Genomic DNA, 16,314 nt, shown 5'->3' on the forward strand with positions numbered 1-16,314 from the left:
TAGCGGTGTTATGTAGTGGCAATAGTAGAAGTGCAGCACAGAATTTCTAAAAAGACAAGAAGCCTCAATAGCACAAAGTATGAATTTTACCCCAACTGTATTCCCAGTATCATGAATAATTGGGCTATATCCATGTTATCAGTTCAGAAGTTCTAGAAAATTGTCCTTAGTCTTTCCCCAAAAAACAACTTCCTCTTTTGAGAATTCAACAATAAAGATTATTTCTTTGCCCATTTTAGTATAATCTACTCATTCGTACTTAGATTTAAAATGAGTCTATACTTAGTCCTAGAATGAAAAATGTGTGAAGGCACTTGATAATAGATAGGAAACAGGGAAAGTACCATGGGCATGAGCGAAAGCCCCATATGCTGATTCAGCATAAATGTTGCTTCGTGATTGGGCATAGAACTAATTCTTTAACATTACTTCCCTCTAGTTTGTTCCTTTCTTTGATTCATTACATTTAAATATACATTGCATCCTTTTCTAAATGTAGTAGTTGAAGCTTTTAGGATTTCCCTTCTTTTCATTATAAAATACGTATAACATTTATCAAGTTGTTATACAGAGCACTGCTTAAAGTTCTTTACATTGTAGACATTATTATTTAGTTAGTTATTCATTTAGTTCTCCAAACTCAATGAAACTGCATTATCACTATTATTCTTTCCATTTTAAAGGCACAAAATATTGGGTCTTAGACAAGTTAGAAGAGATTAAATAACCTGCCTCAAGCATGGCACAGAAGGTGCTCTAAATGAGTTTTCACTGTAAGCTTGACTCCAGAGTCTCTGCTTTTTATTTGTATGTAATTCTTCATCACACATTGGTTTATATTTGCCATTGGGTATTATGACAAGTCCATGATATCTTTTAAGAACTTTTGTCTATTATTCTACTGGATCTGTACAAAACACACGAGATAGTGTATTGATAGGAGGTTGATCAAGAACTGAAATCACCTCCAGACTTTCAGGTAGCAAGGTACTTAATACTAGGAAATAGCTTGCAAAATCTTTAAACTGGCTAAAAATGAAGGTCTGGAAAATTCACCAATAATCTCAGCAATAGGAACAATGTAAGGGGGCACTTGTGTAGTTCAGTCGGTTAAGTGTCTGCCTTCAGCTCAGACCCAGCTGGTCCTGGGATCCAGCCCTGTGTTGTGCTCACAGCTCAGTGAAGAGTCTGCCTCTCCTTCTTTTTTTGCCCCTCCCTTCAACTTCTGTGCATGCTTTCTCTCTCTTTCTTTCTGCTCCATCTCAATAAATAAATAAAATCTTAAACAAAACAAATACAGTAGGTATTGCAAGAAACCACTGCCAGTCATCTTGTCTACCTGCAGTGCTGCAATGAGTGAGTCCCAGAACAGTCCTTGCTTCACTTTCACTCTTTAAATATCATTCAAAATTTACCCACTGGCAAAATCTAATCCTAAACACTGCTGGAAAGGAGTTTAGAATAGTTCTGTGTCATTCGACCCCTGCAATACAGAAAGATAAGAATGATGCTGAGTGTCAAGAGATAATATCTGGCATAGAAAGATACTATTATTACCCCTACTGTATGTCATAGAGAATTCAGCCTATACTCTGGTGACTCTAGAGCCAGAGCTGCCAAAGACTAGATCATAACCTCTTTCTGTAAGAAAAGTTATTTGAAGTTACAAAAGTAACTTGAAATTACTGTGGTGATTTTACATACTGCCCTTCTCTAGAGCTCATTTTAGTCTTCATTTGCATAGTTGGAGATAATCCAGCAAATCAAGAATGATGTAAACATAAAGTTGAATGATTAATATGAATCTTCTCTTTTTTGAATTTGTGTAATTCATTGTTTTAAATTCTATACGAATAGTCCATGCAGTAAAATTAGCAGATAATTCAAGTCTGATAATTTTATTTTTTTATTTTGTTTTACAGGAAACAGTATAACAGAAAGCATAGCTACAAATTCTTAATCCATACACTAAATTAGGAATGTGTTGTTCAAATGTCTGAATCTGTTTAAAATTCTTTTTTTTTTAATTTTTATTTATTTATGATAGTCACACAGAGAGAGAGAGAGAGAGAGAGGCAGAGACATAGGTAGAGGGAGAAGCAGGCTCCATGCACCGGGAGCCCGACATGGGATTTGATCCCAGGTCTCCAGGATCGCGCCCTCGGCCAAAGGCAGGCGCCAAACCGCTGCGCCACCCAGGGATCCCCTAAAGTTCTTTATAAAGATAATCCCTGAAGGATCATTTTGAGTTAGTCTTTCTAGGTAGTCTTTACCAGCTAACCCGACTCAGGAAGATGGAGCAAATGCATCAAAATATCTTAAAGAGCTAATCAAGCTAATAAATCATAGGACAAGATTCTTACATAAGCATATGTGTACCTCATAGAATGATTTTTTAAAAATATATATTCTAGTTTACTTTTATTAATACAAATTAAGTACTAATGCTTTGGTAAATCTTTATCCAAAACCTATATATGTTCAAATATTTTTTTGATCATCAGAACTATTTCCAATCACTTGCACTCTATTTATTTCTTTAAACTTTTACCTGAATTTTTTCAATGATTTTTAAAGTCTGTGGCATTACATATTGGAACTGTGAGATTTTAGCTTTATGTTTAAAATAATCCTCAGATATTAACCTATCACACACACACACACACACACACACACACACATACACACACACGATTGCCACCACCACTGTATATTTCACATAAAGTTAGAAATTGTGCTAAAGATTGGAAAAGTGAGTGGCTTATGCACTGATGCAAACCATGAGACTTAATCCTAAGAATCCTACAGGGAGTGATTGTTAGCTGAACAGAGATTTTGTGTGAACATCCTTTAGGAGTATAAATACAAAATGAAAGTTATGGAACAACTACAATAAAAATATATGAAGGGATATGGTTATTACCACATTGCCACCAGTATATTCCTGATAATATATGAATTTATCATTTATATTTTTAAAATTTTATCTTCAAGTTGGTAACCATAGAATCACATAATACATATAAAATAAGGATTTTTTAAATGAATGAAGATTTTGAGAATATGAATTTGTTTATATAACCTGTATTTCTGATCTCTTCTTAATTACTGGAAAAATAACCAAAAGGAAATTGAAAAAAATGGTGAGACTTAACATTCAATAACAATCACTTCACGTTTCATTGTTAAAAAATTGTTCTATAATTTACCTTTTATATCACTCAGTGGAGCTTTGATTCACTATAATACAGCATTTCAGAAAGAATGAATTGATTTAATATAACATAGGGCATGTGAAAAATTACTTTCTAGATTTTCGTAAGATTTAATAATACCAGAAATTACATCATTGTCAATGTACCTCAGTAAATCAAAAGAAAATATCTTTCATATTATTCATGCCTCAGAAGTTCAGGGGATCCTGGAGGAAATTAGCAGCTTAATAACTACCAATCCAGTATTTCTTTTCCTACACGGATGAACATTTCATGCATTTAATAGAACACTAATTAGAAAGCCCAATTATAGTCAGGAACCACTTATCATTTGTCTCCCTGCTCCAGGTTTCCACTGTTTGCAGCACAATCCTGCATTAAGTCTTTCAAGGAATGGTGTTTTAAATGCAGCATGTAGATGGAGCTTATTTTCAAATCTGGGTCTCTCCTAACAGAATTAGTTCATAGCCCCTTTAACCTTTCCCATCCACTTTCACACATCTGGATGCATTTTAGGTGTGGTATTTGGAGTAAGGCCAAGGTTTATTACCATATGGAGAAGTTTTCCTATGCTCTCAAGTAAGTCTTGATATTTCAGGGGAGGATGAGATTTGTCCATTCATCACTTTTATGACATTTGACATTATAAATAGGAATTTTTTCAGACATATAAAGTTATATACAGGTTGTGCATAGTAATTTTACTAAGAAACTTGGCAAACCTTTTCTTTCATGAAGATGGAAGTTGTAACTGAGTCATTCTTTTAAAATCATAAGTCATACATGAGTGTTGTCAATGATCATGTGATCAGAACACTGTAGAATATAAACAAAATGTAGTGAATGGATAGGAAATGAAATTTTCTGTGAGATACAGAAGAATCACTCATTTTGATTATTTTAAAATATGATTTGCAGCTTATGAAAGCATTAATAAGAGGCTACTGGAAGCTTAAATGTTTCTTATTTCTGCAGAAAGCAAACATATTTGTAAGCTTATCATGGATATTAGGGATGTCATTATGCACCATCATCTGTAGTTTCATTGAAATTGTATTCGCATATGTTTTAAAATACAAAAGGAAAACAGATTTTTTCTTTAATTTTTCTTCCTAGCAGCTCTTAAACATGATTTTTTTTTGCTTTCTTTTGATGTAAAAAAACAATGCTATTCGATCAGGATATTTAGATGAGCTATCTTCATAGGTCCTTGCACAATAATAGGACACATTTACTAGGGTAAAAAAAAAAAGCTAATTTCTGCTAAAATAACAAAAAAACTCATAAGCATATTCAGGATAAATAATATATATTATGAAATCATATTTATTAATAATATAATCAATTTAGATATAAAATGGACTTTGATAGTTCACAAAATCTCCCTTCTATCTATGTATAAATACAAGAGATGCAAAAGTAGTAATTGTGATCTAATATATTACATATAATCTAAGAAATCATCATATTCTCATAGGTGTCCACATTTATGAGGTAGGAATAAATTTAGCTCAGCTCCACATAATCAACATTAAAATGTTCTATTAGAAAGAATGGAATTTGAATATACAGCCTTATTAAAAAGACCACAGGTGATCACAGCAGCTCACCTTCTGCCCCAAACATGAAGATACATGCTAAATTTCTTTTGTAAGTTTAAACTATAAACTTGAAAAATCTGTGGATACACCGGCCTCCCATTACACATGCATTTCCATCTTCAGCAATTCCCATTCTTCCTGTTCTAGGGGTTTATACTTCTCGAAGCACACCTCCTTCTATGATAAATAATTTATATCAACACAGTTAATTGATGGATGGCAAAGCAATGAGAACAGTTTATTCTTGTAAACAGACGCTATCACAACTAACAAACCTTAATAGAAAAAGGCTTTTTGTGTTCCAGAGATAGGGTTGTGTTTTTTTGTGCAAGCCCTATCAGTGTACTTGCAAACCTCAAGGCTCCGACAAATTTTGTTAATTGACTTGCAGTATTAATGAAGTTAATGATCCGAGATTTGGCTTCACGGTGCTCCAACACATCAGATGTTTTGTACTAGAAGCATCTTAGAGTAATTCAAACTGCTGCATTCTCTGATAAGCATTATGCCTTTAACGAGAATTTAAGTAGATAGATGTGTGGGGAACAATGCAGAATTCGCTGCTGATTTCTAACTAGATAATAGAGCATGAACTTTCCAGACCTGAGAAATTCGTATTTTAAGGCTTTCCTTTAATTCTGTGTAAACATATAACATCTTTCCTTCACATAAAAAGTCTTTTTAATAATAATTTAAATGGCAATACTGAGTTTTCAAACTGTGTCTTTCAATCTAGTATGGTAACTGCTTTGAAACTTACTAATTATAAAAAAAGAAAATACTCATCAAGTGGAGTAATCAAACCACATTTTTGAGTGGTAAATAATTTGCATACTGTAACACCAACATATAAAACTATTCTTTTTTCTCAAACTCAACAATAAATCGATATACTTAACCCCTAGCAGAGTCATTTTTTCAAAAATTTTTACATCCACCTACTAGGGAAAAGAAAATAAAACCTTGGTTTACATTAAAATGTAAAATGAATGGTTGATTCTTTTTCTCTTACTAATGTCTACTTTTATTGTTGTATACTCAAAGAATAAGATTCCATTGAGAATTTAACTTTCAAAAGAAATTCATTCTTAAACTAGTATTTTCTTAGTTGTAGCTTCTGCCATTTTCATAGTTGTATATTTTAATACATAAGTAACTTTTATTTAATTTGGGGTTTCTTTCCATCCCTAACTTTGGACTAACTAAAATAGTGTACAGTTTATATTTAAATTAAACTCAGATGTATATGTTAATTCTAATTTTGTAAGGGGAAAATAAGATAACCTCTTTATGTAAATTACAAAACAAAAACCATCTAATTTTCTTTTGTTGTCATTATTTAAACCAAAATTTTATTTTTTAAACCAAAATTTTAAAAGACAGTCTTTTCTGAGGATTCCAAAGACGATATAGTTGAGATTTGTGATATCAATGACTTGCATTTTTATACACTTATATATTTTTCTTGTAGAGCACCTATGTCCAAATTTCTGAGCAATTGTTCATGATAGTGCTCCTTAAATTGGTTACTCTTTGTTCCCTGTTTGCAGTCTTCAAGAAGTAAAGTTGTAATTTTGTGACCCACTAACTAGTTTTCACAATATTAGACTGACTATACTTAGAAAGTCTGTATGTACAGCTGACCCTTGAACAGCCAGGTTGGAATTGTGTGGGTCCACTTTTATGTGTATTTTTGTTTTTATAAATACAGTACAGTAAATGTATTTTCTCTCCCTTATTTTCTTAATAACATTTTATTTTCTCTAGCAAGAAGACAGTATATAATACATAGAACATACAAAATATGTGTTAATCAACTATTTATATTATTGGTAAGGCTTCTGGTCAAAGCAGGCTATTAGGAGTTAACTCTTGGGGGAGTCAATAGTTGTATGTGTATTTTCTTTTTGTGTGTATTTTTTTTATTGGAGTTCGATTTGCCAACTTATAGCATAACACCCAGGGCTCATCCTGTCAAGTGCCCCCTCAGTGCCCATCACCCAGTCACTCCGTCCCCCGCCCACCTCCCCTTCCACTACCCTTTGTTCGTTTCCCAGAGTTAGGATTTTCTCATGTTCTGTCTCCCTGCCTGATATTTCCCACTCATTTTCTCTCCTTTCTCCTATAATCTCTTTCACTATTTTTTATATTCCCCAAAAGAAAGAGACCATATAATGTTTGTCCTTCTCAGATTGACTTACTTCACTCAGCATAATACCCTCCAGTTCTATCTATGTAGATTTTCAACCGCAGGGTTGGCTTCTTTAAAACACCAGCATTGTTCAAGGACACCTGCCTCAATACATGCTATTTTTAACATAATTCTAAAAGAAATTTTCAAAAAAAAAAAGAAAAATGAAAACTTACTTAGTCCGATAACACATGTGAAATATGTAGATCTTACAGTGGAAAAAAATGCATGGAGTGGATGTGACTTTCTTGATAGCAAATAAATAATTAAAAGTACAGCTCATAGGTCCTTTTTATTCTCTGTTGGTCAATACTAATATCACGGGAAAAAATCCACTTCTCTAAAGGAATATGACAGAAATCCAATTGGAAAATACCATGGGAGAGAGTTCTATGCCACAGCATCTCTGGTGTGATATTGTACCGGCTTATAATAAAGTCATTCTGCCTATTTATTAAATGTAACTCATTGGCACAATTCTTAAAGCCTAATTTCTGTGCCTTTGGTTGGTAACTTGTTTATTTTCATTATTTCCCCCTAGGATGGAAAGGTATTCTAAAATTGTTACTGTTTTGCCTTTTAAGGAGGTTCCAAATATTATTTTTAAAGAAAAAATGTTGTTTATGACCCTGTGATGTAGAGAAACGTGTTTAGTTAGTGTCATGAGGTCTGACTCACGCTTATAATTTTAAACTAGAACAATTGTGGCTACATAATCAAGCCACAAAAACAGAACTAAATTAAACAAAACTTTGACTATGTTTTAAGCATAGTAATCATGGTGAAATGGATTATCTATGCTTAACATTGAGTCTAGTTGTGCATATAAAACTTACATGTTTTCATAAGACATTTAATAAAGGCATTAATGAAATCATGGTAAGAAGTAGAAAATAGCTTTACAGAAACAAACTATTTAAATTAAATAATTAAATCCTCATTATCAATGAATGAAAAACAACAAAGAACTCTATAACATCTCATTGTTTCTGGGAATTGGAAAACTAGAAACAACTCTAACAAAACAATTATTACAATAATTAAAAACTATAGAAAAGTGGCCTTAGAACACATTGTTAAAAAAAATTACCACCACCACCACCACCACCACCACCACAAAAACAAATAGGACTGGCCAATTACTCTGAATTGGCCTATCTAGGGGTTAACTGACAGTAACAGGTTTGCAAAAGCTGGATATGGGAGCAGACCTACATTGGTCTGTGCCATCGTTTTACAATTTCTTCGGCAAAACTTTAGCCTTCAAGGAGCTCTTCTTCATCTATGAATTGTAAAAGTTTCCTGTTGCTTGTATTAATCTCCCCACTAAAATGGAAATGTTGTGACACTTTTTTTGACTGCCATTCCCATCTTCTAACCTTCCTAGACAGTAAGAGGCACTCAGTCAATATCAGTTGATTCAACCAACGAGATGATCTATGAAAAGTCCTTATAACTGAAAAATATGCTGCCTAGGTGTCAATGTTTTGGAAAAAAGACAAGGTATACGTAACCTGTAGTAAAGAATAAATCTTAAGTATTTGAAATATATGATGTGCGTCCTGATTTCTTATTCTGCTTTACAACAGATATAAGTCAGTGAAGGGATATTTCTTGAGAGTTGAAAGTATTTTAGTTTGACAAGCTATATGAGACTGATTCTTACCTTTAAAAAGTCTGAGTCCAGGAAATCTCTACAGTGAGAATTATACTGTAAAAGTTTCAAACCGCATTATAAATTTGAAAAAGGAAGCAACATTGACAAGAGAAAATAAATTCAGTGAAAACATTTAAATATGTTCACCATTTGTGATTTTCCTGCAAACAGTAGTTCCTTCCAAGATGATTATGTAAATTATTTCCTTACTATTTTAATACACATCTTTACAATAGGACAACTAAATAAGATTTTGAACTCTGAGGCATTCCAATTTTCTCATGTCAAGTAAAATATTCTTATATTTCTCTTCTCCAAGATATGACCTCTTAGAATAGATTTTTACATGTGGTTATAAAGTAATGGTATTAATATATTTTTGCATAAGATTTTTTTAATGGGGTTTGATACTTTTCAGGGAAAATGTGTGAATCTTCAGTCAATTACTGTGAATGTAACCCCTGCTTTAACGGTGGTTCCTGCCAAAGTGGTGTGGAGTCATACTACTGCCATTGTCCATTTGGTAAGTATTGCTTAGTCGTTGATATAAAATATCAATCTCTTTTGACACAACGTTTAGCAATTTTATTTTATTGTGACCATCAGTGATTAGGAAAATATTAGTTGTTTTACACAGGCGGTTTTAGCAAAATAAAATCTCAAAGGTTTAATATTTTTAAAAAAGTTAATTATGGAGATGCCACTGAATATATTACTTCAGTTATTACTAGGAAAGTAATCAACTCGAGATAATTGAATTTGATGTGTCTCCTCAGGACATTTCCCCTCAAATATTTATGGATGACTTCTTTTTAGCCTAGAACCTATCAAAGAAAAAAGTCTTTTTAAGCACTATCTGACATCACAGTCTATTTAAAATCTTTAAGGATAATTAGTCAAAGTGGGTTTCTTGTTTTGTTTTGTCTTGCTGCTTTTTATTTTTTAATGTTAATTCAACCACTTCTAATAGAAAGATTTAGTAACTAGGCATGAAGTTTTCATGATAGGCTTTTTGTAGATACTACAAAATAACGAATCACAATTCAGACTAATGTGTTCTTTTGAAGAAGAAAGTTGTTAGAATTTTTTTGTACACATTCGTATTTATTCACCATAATGGAAAGAACTAAAAGATTCCTTTCAGATCTCACTCAAATGTTACCCAGCACTGAGACAGTCAAGGACTATGAGAATAGCTTTGGAGAGAGCTTTTATTTTAACTTGTATTGTTTCATCGGTTTGTGATTACTACACTTATTTGAAGGATACTTTACCCCACAATATAGTATTCATCTCCAGATGTCCTATAGTAATTAGAGACCCTATCTCTCTCCCTAAGCAAAAGAGGAGAAAGATATTTTTCCAGTCTTTCCTTGAGCAATCACTGAGCTATGTGGACTCTGAAAAGAGAGTCCACATAGCTCTCAATCCACAGTTGTGAATAGAACTATAAAAGAGTCTGAGGTTTCTAGTAGTAATAAAATGTAATGTTAATTCATTTTCAGATAACTTTATGATTCTATCTAGTTTTATTCTCATAAAGCACAGTCAATAAAATGATAATGAAAAACAAAATATAAGTATCTAATTGTGTGCCATGCATTTTAGCAATGGTGCTGAGGCCCAGAAATTGAGGGCTTTGTCTAAAGTCAAAAAATGAAGACAAAACTACCCCAAGGTGATACAGTGACTAGAACACATTTTCAGTCTAGTATGACATTTACAGAATCCCTGCTTTTTAAAATTTCTCTGAGATTCTTAACCAGAAATGCCTCGAAGCAGTGAGAAGCAGATTAAGGTCAAAATAACCCCAATTTTAGATCTCCCAAAACTTCTTTCAGTAATCTCTTATAATCCTAAAGGGCGCTGCTTTCGACAGATAACCACAAGCAGGTTTCATGGTTTAACTTGTATTTGGAATGAAAGAAAAAGGGATTGAAATGGAAAGTGGAAAAAAATGGTTTTCAAGTGACTGAATAAAGGTTTTTACATTTTTATAGATTTCTTTGCATTTCATTTGCAAATATGAAGATTTAAAATAACTGATATCAAATATAAAACAAATCATTGCTGTCGTGTAGCTGATAGAACAATCATTGCCTATTGGGGCAAAGTGTTTCGGGGTCCAAATGGATCTTGCCCTCACCCTACCAGAGATCTCCAGGGGACTAGCTCAGCAATATAAATTAGAGACAGATCACATGCAGCTGGCGGTGCAAACTTCTCCCTCCATTTCTTCCAGTGGCAAAAAACAAACAAACAAAAAAATTATTTAAACTTTGACATTGTCAGCTGGCAACAGAAGATTTATAAAAGAAAAGAAAACAGAAAACCTTGAAACAATAATACATGACTTGAGACCAGAAAGATAGAATTAAAAGGACAAAGTATTTTCCTTTTCAAATTGAATGTGGGTGAAACATACAAATACAAAGGACAGATGGAATGCCTCAAACAAATAGCTGGAGTTAGTTACACATGCATCCTATAAAACAACATCTTAACTATAATTTTGAAGTTGGAAAAAAAATTTGCACTGTTTACTTTCTCATCAGTGAAAGATTTGTTGTTTGGATTTTTAAAATTTTTTTAGATTTTGATTTTTTTAAGATTGTTGTTAGAAAAACATAAAGTGCTTAAGATTTTATAAAAGGAACCTGTATAATTATAACTCCGTATTTATGTATATATAACTACCCACAAACAGAATATTCCTTATTAGAGTAATTTTAATAATTGCTACCAAAGTGAATACTAATTTCTCTTGATCTTATGTAGTTTTATTTCATGACATTTCATTTGGAGGGCTGTTTTGAAATCTTCATTAAATTTTATTTTATTTCAAAAACAAAAATCTACCTTTCTCTAGAAACAATAACAAAACTCTTTAAGAACAAAAATATTCCTTAAATAAATATTTTCATGCTTGAAAATGTTGGAATCTATTTGTGGCAAGTATAAATTTGAATAAAAATACAGGACATCTTTCCAGTACCTATATTCTTTCTACATATACTTAGATTCAATTTTTTAAAGATTTATATATTTATTTGAGAGAGAGAAAGAGAAAGAGAAAGACAGGGAGGGCCAGAGGTAGAGGGAGAGTGAAACTTCAGCAGACTCCTCGCTTAGCCCAGAGCCCATATGGGGCTCAAACTCATTACCTTGAGATTACCACCTGAACTGGAACCAAGAGTTGGTTGCTTAACCTACCGGACCACCCAGGCGCCTCCATATTGAATTTTTAATCCCATGTTCATAGGTCTGAGAGAACACATAATACATTTTTCCCCTCAATAATCTATTTCATGGGACGCCTGGGTGGCTCAACGGTTGAGCATCTGCCTTCGGCCCAGGACATGATCCTGGAGACCCAGGATCGAGTCCCACATCAGGCTCCCTGCATGGAGCCTGCTTCTCCCTCTGCCTGTGTCTCTGCCTCTGTCTCTCTGTGTCTCTCATGAACAAATAAATAAAATCTTTAAATAATAATAATAATAATAATCTATTTCATTTGTATACTTTATCTTTGTTTTTTCTTTAACTTTGGTTACTCTTTCTATATATATAAGTAAGGTATATATAATATAGTAGATGTATATTTAATAGAAATATTTTTTTAGAAATAAATTTTTAAAAGATATATTTGTTATACATAATATAAATTATAAATATAATACTGTGACATATATAATATACTTAAACATAAATAAATGTGTGACATATAATATACATCATATATAATTTCTATAATTTCTTTGCTTTTTCTTTAATTTCAATTAATGTTTAAAAATAGTGTGCATATTTCCTACACATTTATAATGAATATTATGTCAGCCTTGACAGAGCAGGAAAAGATAACATAAGCTTTTGTAGCAGACTCTAGGCCATTTCAATTTAAAGAACATTTGGATATGAGATGCAGTTCAGTCAAAACAACTAGACCAATCAGATCAGGCCTCAAATTTTGGCTTCATCTCCCATAGTTCTGTGACCTCAGGCAAGTTTTAAATATTCTGTAAAATGATGGCATTAGCTTCTTCTAGCTAAACTATTCCCTAACTCTACATTTAACGCATTTACAAGATATGTACAGCCAAAATTAAGGAATAGAACCTTTGAAAGTTAACAGGAATCATGATGTATTGGCATGGGTTAATTTTCCAATCATTTGCTACAGTCTACTAATATTTGTGGGAAAAGAATTTTGGCGTAGCATTGTAACATCAATAAAACTCATTTTTAAAGTTGAAAAAGAACCAGCACAAACAAGTGGGAATGCTGGGTTTCAGAAAAAAAGCAGAGAGCTATTTTAAAGTAGCCTGTTGTAAGTTATACCCAAAGAAGGTATAAAAGAAGAAAGAGATAAAAACTTAAGACAGTTCTTTCCTTCCCTAACAGCAGTAATTCCCTTCCCTGGTCTTGTGGTTCTTGAAAATACCACAAGTACAGGGACTAATTTTTTTTTAAGGTCAAAACAAAATTTACCATCCTCAATTGAATTAAAATTGTTTTTAAGAAGTATATATTAGAAAGGAAGTATCTCGGTAAAAAAATTACAGCATATTAAAACTAAAAGTGTTGACAAACTAATTTGGAAAGCTTTTCAGGAAAGCCATGTCTTCAGACATACTCTATTCCATTAACTCTAATTTTTAGAAATGGGACCTACTTAGTTATGTTTCCTAATTGGCCAAAGAAAAACAAGCACAGTTCATTAATGTGTTCTATCTCTATTTAATTTAGACAGCATTCTTTGGAGAATAATACAAAAAAGGTCTTTAAAAGCATGATTCACTATTGTAACTTAGAAGTATTTTAATCAAAGTCATTTACTACTGATCTGATTTACTACTGATCTGACATCTGATATGTCAATTTGTCAATTTTCCCATCTACAGGTGTCTTTGGAAAACACTGTGAGTTGAATAGTTACGGATTTGAGGAATTATCATACATGGAATTTCCCAGCTTGGACCCCAATAACAACTATATTTATGTCAAATTTGCAACTATTAAAAGTCATGCTTTACTGCTTTACAACTATGACAACCAGACAGGGGACCGGGCTGAATTTTTGGCCCTTGAAATTGCTGAAGAAAGACTAAGATTCTCTTATAATTTAGGCAGTGGTACATATAAACTCACCACCATGAAGAAGGTGTCAGATGGACATTTTCACACTGTGATTGCCCGGAGAGCAGGGATGGTAAGACATTTCATTCTACGTTAAAACTTGTTTTATTGTTGCACATCCAGTCAATCAGGCCTTCAAGTCAAAGCATGAATCGAAGTGCAAATCTGACCAGTTTTGTTATGAACGACAGCAGCGAATAGGTAATATTTTTCTTTTGCTCATGACAACTATTTGTCACAAAAAATCAGCTTGACTCAAAAACAACAAAAGGTAACAAAATAAAGAAAACATCCTAGTGCCTAAACATTTCATTTTATACATTTCCTATATATGTTTAAGGCCACATCAGAACTGTACTTAAAATGGCTACTTTTCTAAGCATCCCAGCCCTAACTGAAGAAACAGTTTAAAAACAAATGAAAAACCTTTCCTACAAATAAATTACTGATGAAAGATGATACTAACACATATTCCAATACAGTAGTTAGTAATCCTTATTGTACCAGAACCTCAACATGCTGTCATCTGTGAGGTCTATGACATGGGACTGTATTGGAATGAAGTTTTGTTTCTTGAGTATCTAAGGTATTCTCAGAATTATAAACTCAATAATATTAAAGAGTCTCGTGTTATATTCCATTTAATTATATGGCTCTCATGTTACAATAAGATGGTGTAAGATTGTGCGTATTTATTTAGTCCTTATGTTAATTAAACAAGTATTTTTCTTTATAAAAGAAAATGCATGATACATTTTCCCGATTAGCATTTGAAAACATTTTATATAGAGCAATAGAATGGAAAGGCTTATTTACTTATGTATTCATTTATTTACCTTCCCAACTAACTCTTTATCGTTCTCCCCATTTTTGATAACTATCAAGGATTTTTGAAAAAGTAAATGCTAACAAAAACAATTTAAAAATATTTTTGGATTTTACCATCAAGGTTTTAAAATTATAGATACTCTAAAATTTACATTTTGCTAGCAAAAGAAATAGAATTAAAGTCATGTATTAAAAATTAGCCAAAAGAACAAATTAAATGCTCTGAAATAATTTTTAAATGAAGAAATTTGGGATCTAAATGGTTATAGTTTTAGCTCTGTGGCAATCTAGAAAAAAATCTAAAAAATATAAGTCAGTCTGGAACTGATCAAATGAATCATATGTTTCTCTGAGGATACAAGTATTTTGACATTAAATTTTGGGAACACTTCTTTTTTGGGGGGAACACTTTATATTGTTGGACTGCATGTAAGCAACTTGCTTAAAGAACATAGGAAATGTTTTTTACCATGTTTTTTGCTATTTTTTCAGTGATCCATAGTTTTAAAAGAAAAATGTTTGCCCTTTATAGTTACAAATTTCATAAAAGCGTAAGAAGCAATATTATTATATTAATTGCTTTCTGACAAATGAGATAACAAGCAGCCTTTATCAGAGGACAAAATTTTCCATTTGTTCTTAGAAATACTTTAAATTCAATGTTTTGTGTTTTTTTTTTATGACATTAGATACAATAATGGCTTTTCTCCGTTCAATTCTAATATAAAATAGGAAAGAAGATTTAAACAATTTTTTAAATACAGAAATATTTTCATATAAGGAAAAAAAAGGAATAGTGATGAGTCTAAAGATGACCAGATGATTACATCCTTACCATCAAGGTTAGATGTTTGGATATTCAATAATCAGATATCTCCATATCCCCTGTGATGAGCTCAGGTTCTACCAAGTTATTAGATACATTCTATTGAAATATGTGTGAGAAAACAATAACAGTATTAATGAAAATTTATGAATCATTTTCATTATATGTTGTCTTCCATTTTCTTAAGAACTTGTTGTTAATATTCTGTAATTACAACTTTTTTCTAATATATTTAATTTATAAAATGTTTATGTAACAAAATTACCCCTAACATTCTGAAAATGAGATGAAACAAGAATGACATTTAGTAACACTAATTAAAATTTAGAGCATCGATATTTGAAAAATCATTCATTTAAAAAAATCTACTTGAAAAGTACTCATTTGGAGTCTTTATTTGATAATAAGGTGGCTTTGTTTATTGAAAAGGGGTTGAGGGGATCCCTGGGTGGCGCAGCGGTTTGGCGCCTGCCTTTGGCCCAGGGCGCGATCCTGGAGACCCGGGATTGAATCCCACATCGGGCTCCCGGTGCATGGAGCCTGCTTCTCCCTCTGCCTGTGACTCTGCCTCTCTCTCTCTCTGTGACTATCATAAATAAAAATTAAAAAAAAAAATTTAGAAAAGGGGTTGAGCAGAAAATAAACATTTAGTTTATATATAGGCATAACATCTCCCTTTTGGTATTATTGGAAAGATTAATATAAATCATATCCAAAATCTTATATATTTGATATTAAGTAGGTGCTTGGTAAATGTTAGTCATCTTGAGTTTCCTACACTGCCCCCCCATTCAGCCTTTTAAGGTTAAAAGAAAATGTTTTACTTAATCTCAATAAAGTTTTAATTTTGAGTAGTGCCT

At 32.3% G+C, this 16,314-nt stretch overlaps 1 protein-coding gene across 1 annotated transcript in view; it reads left to right on the forward strand.

Moving 5' to 3' along the window:
• FAT4 (FAT atypical cadherin 4) overlaps positions 1-16,314 on the forward strand; it is a 174,143-nt gene that overhangs the window by 138,482 nt on the left and 19,347 nt on the right. The window contains 2 exon segments of the mRNA XM_041758576.1: positions 9,083-9,187; positions 13,566-13,873. Coding sequence (XP_041614510.1) covers positions 9,083-9,187; positions 13,566-13,873 — 413 coding nt within the window.

Source organism: Vulpes lagopus, chromosome 6 (genome assembly GCF_018345385.1).
Source record: "Vulpes lagopus strain Blue_001 chromosome 6, ASM1834538v1, whole genome shotgun sequence".
Lineage (NCBI taxonomy): Eukaryota > Metazoa > Chordata > Mammalia > Carnivora > Canidae > Vulpes > Vulpes lagopus.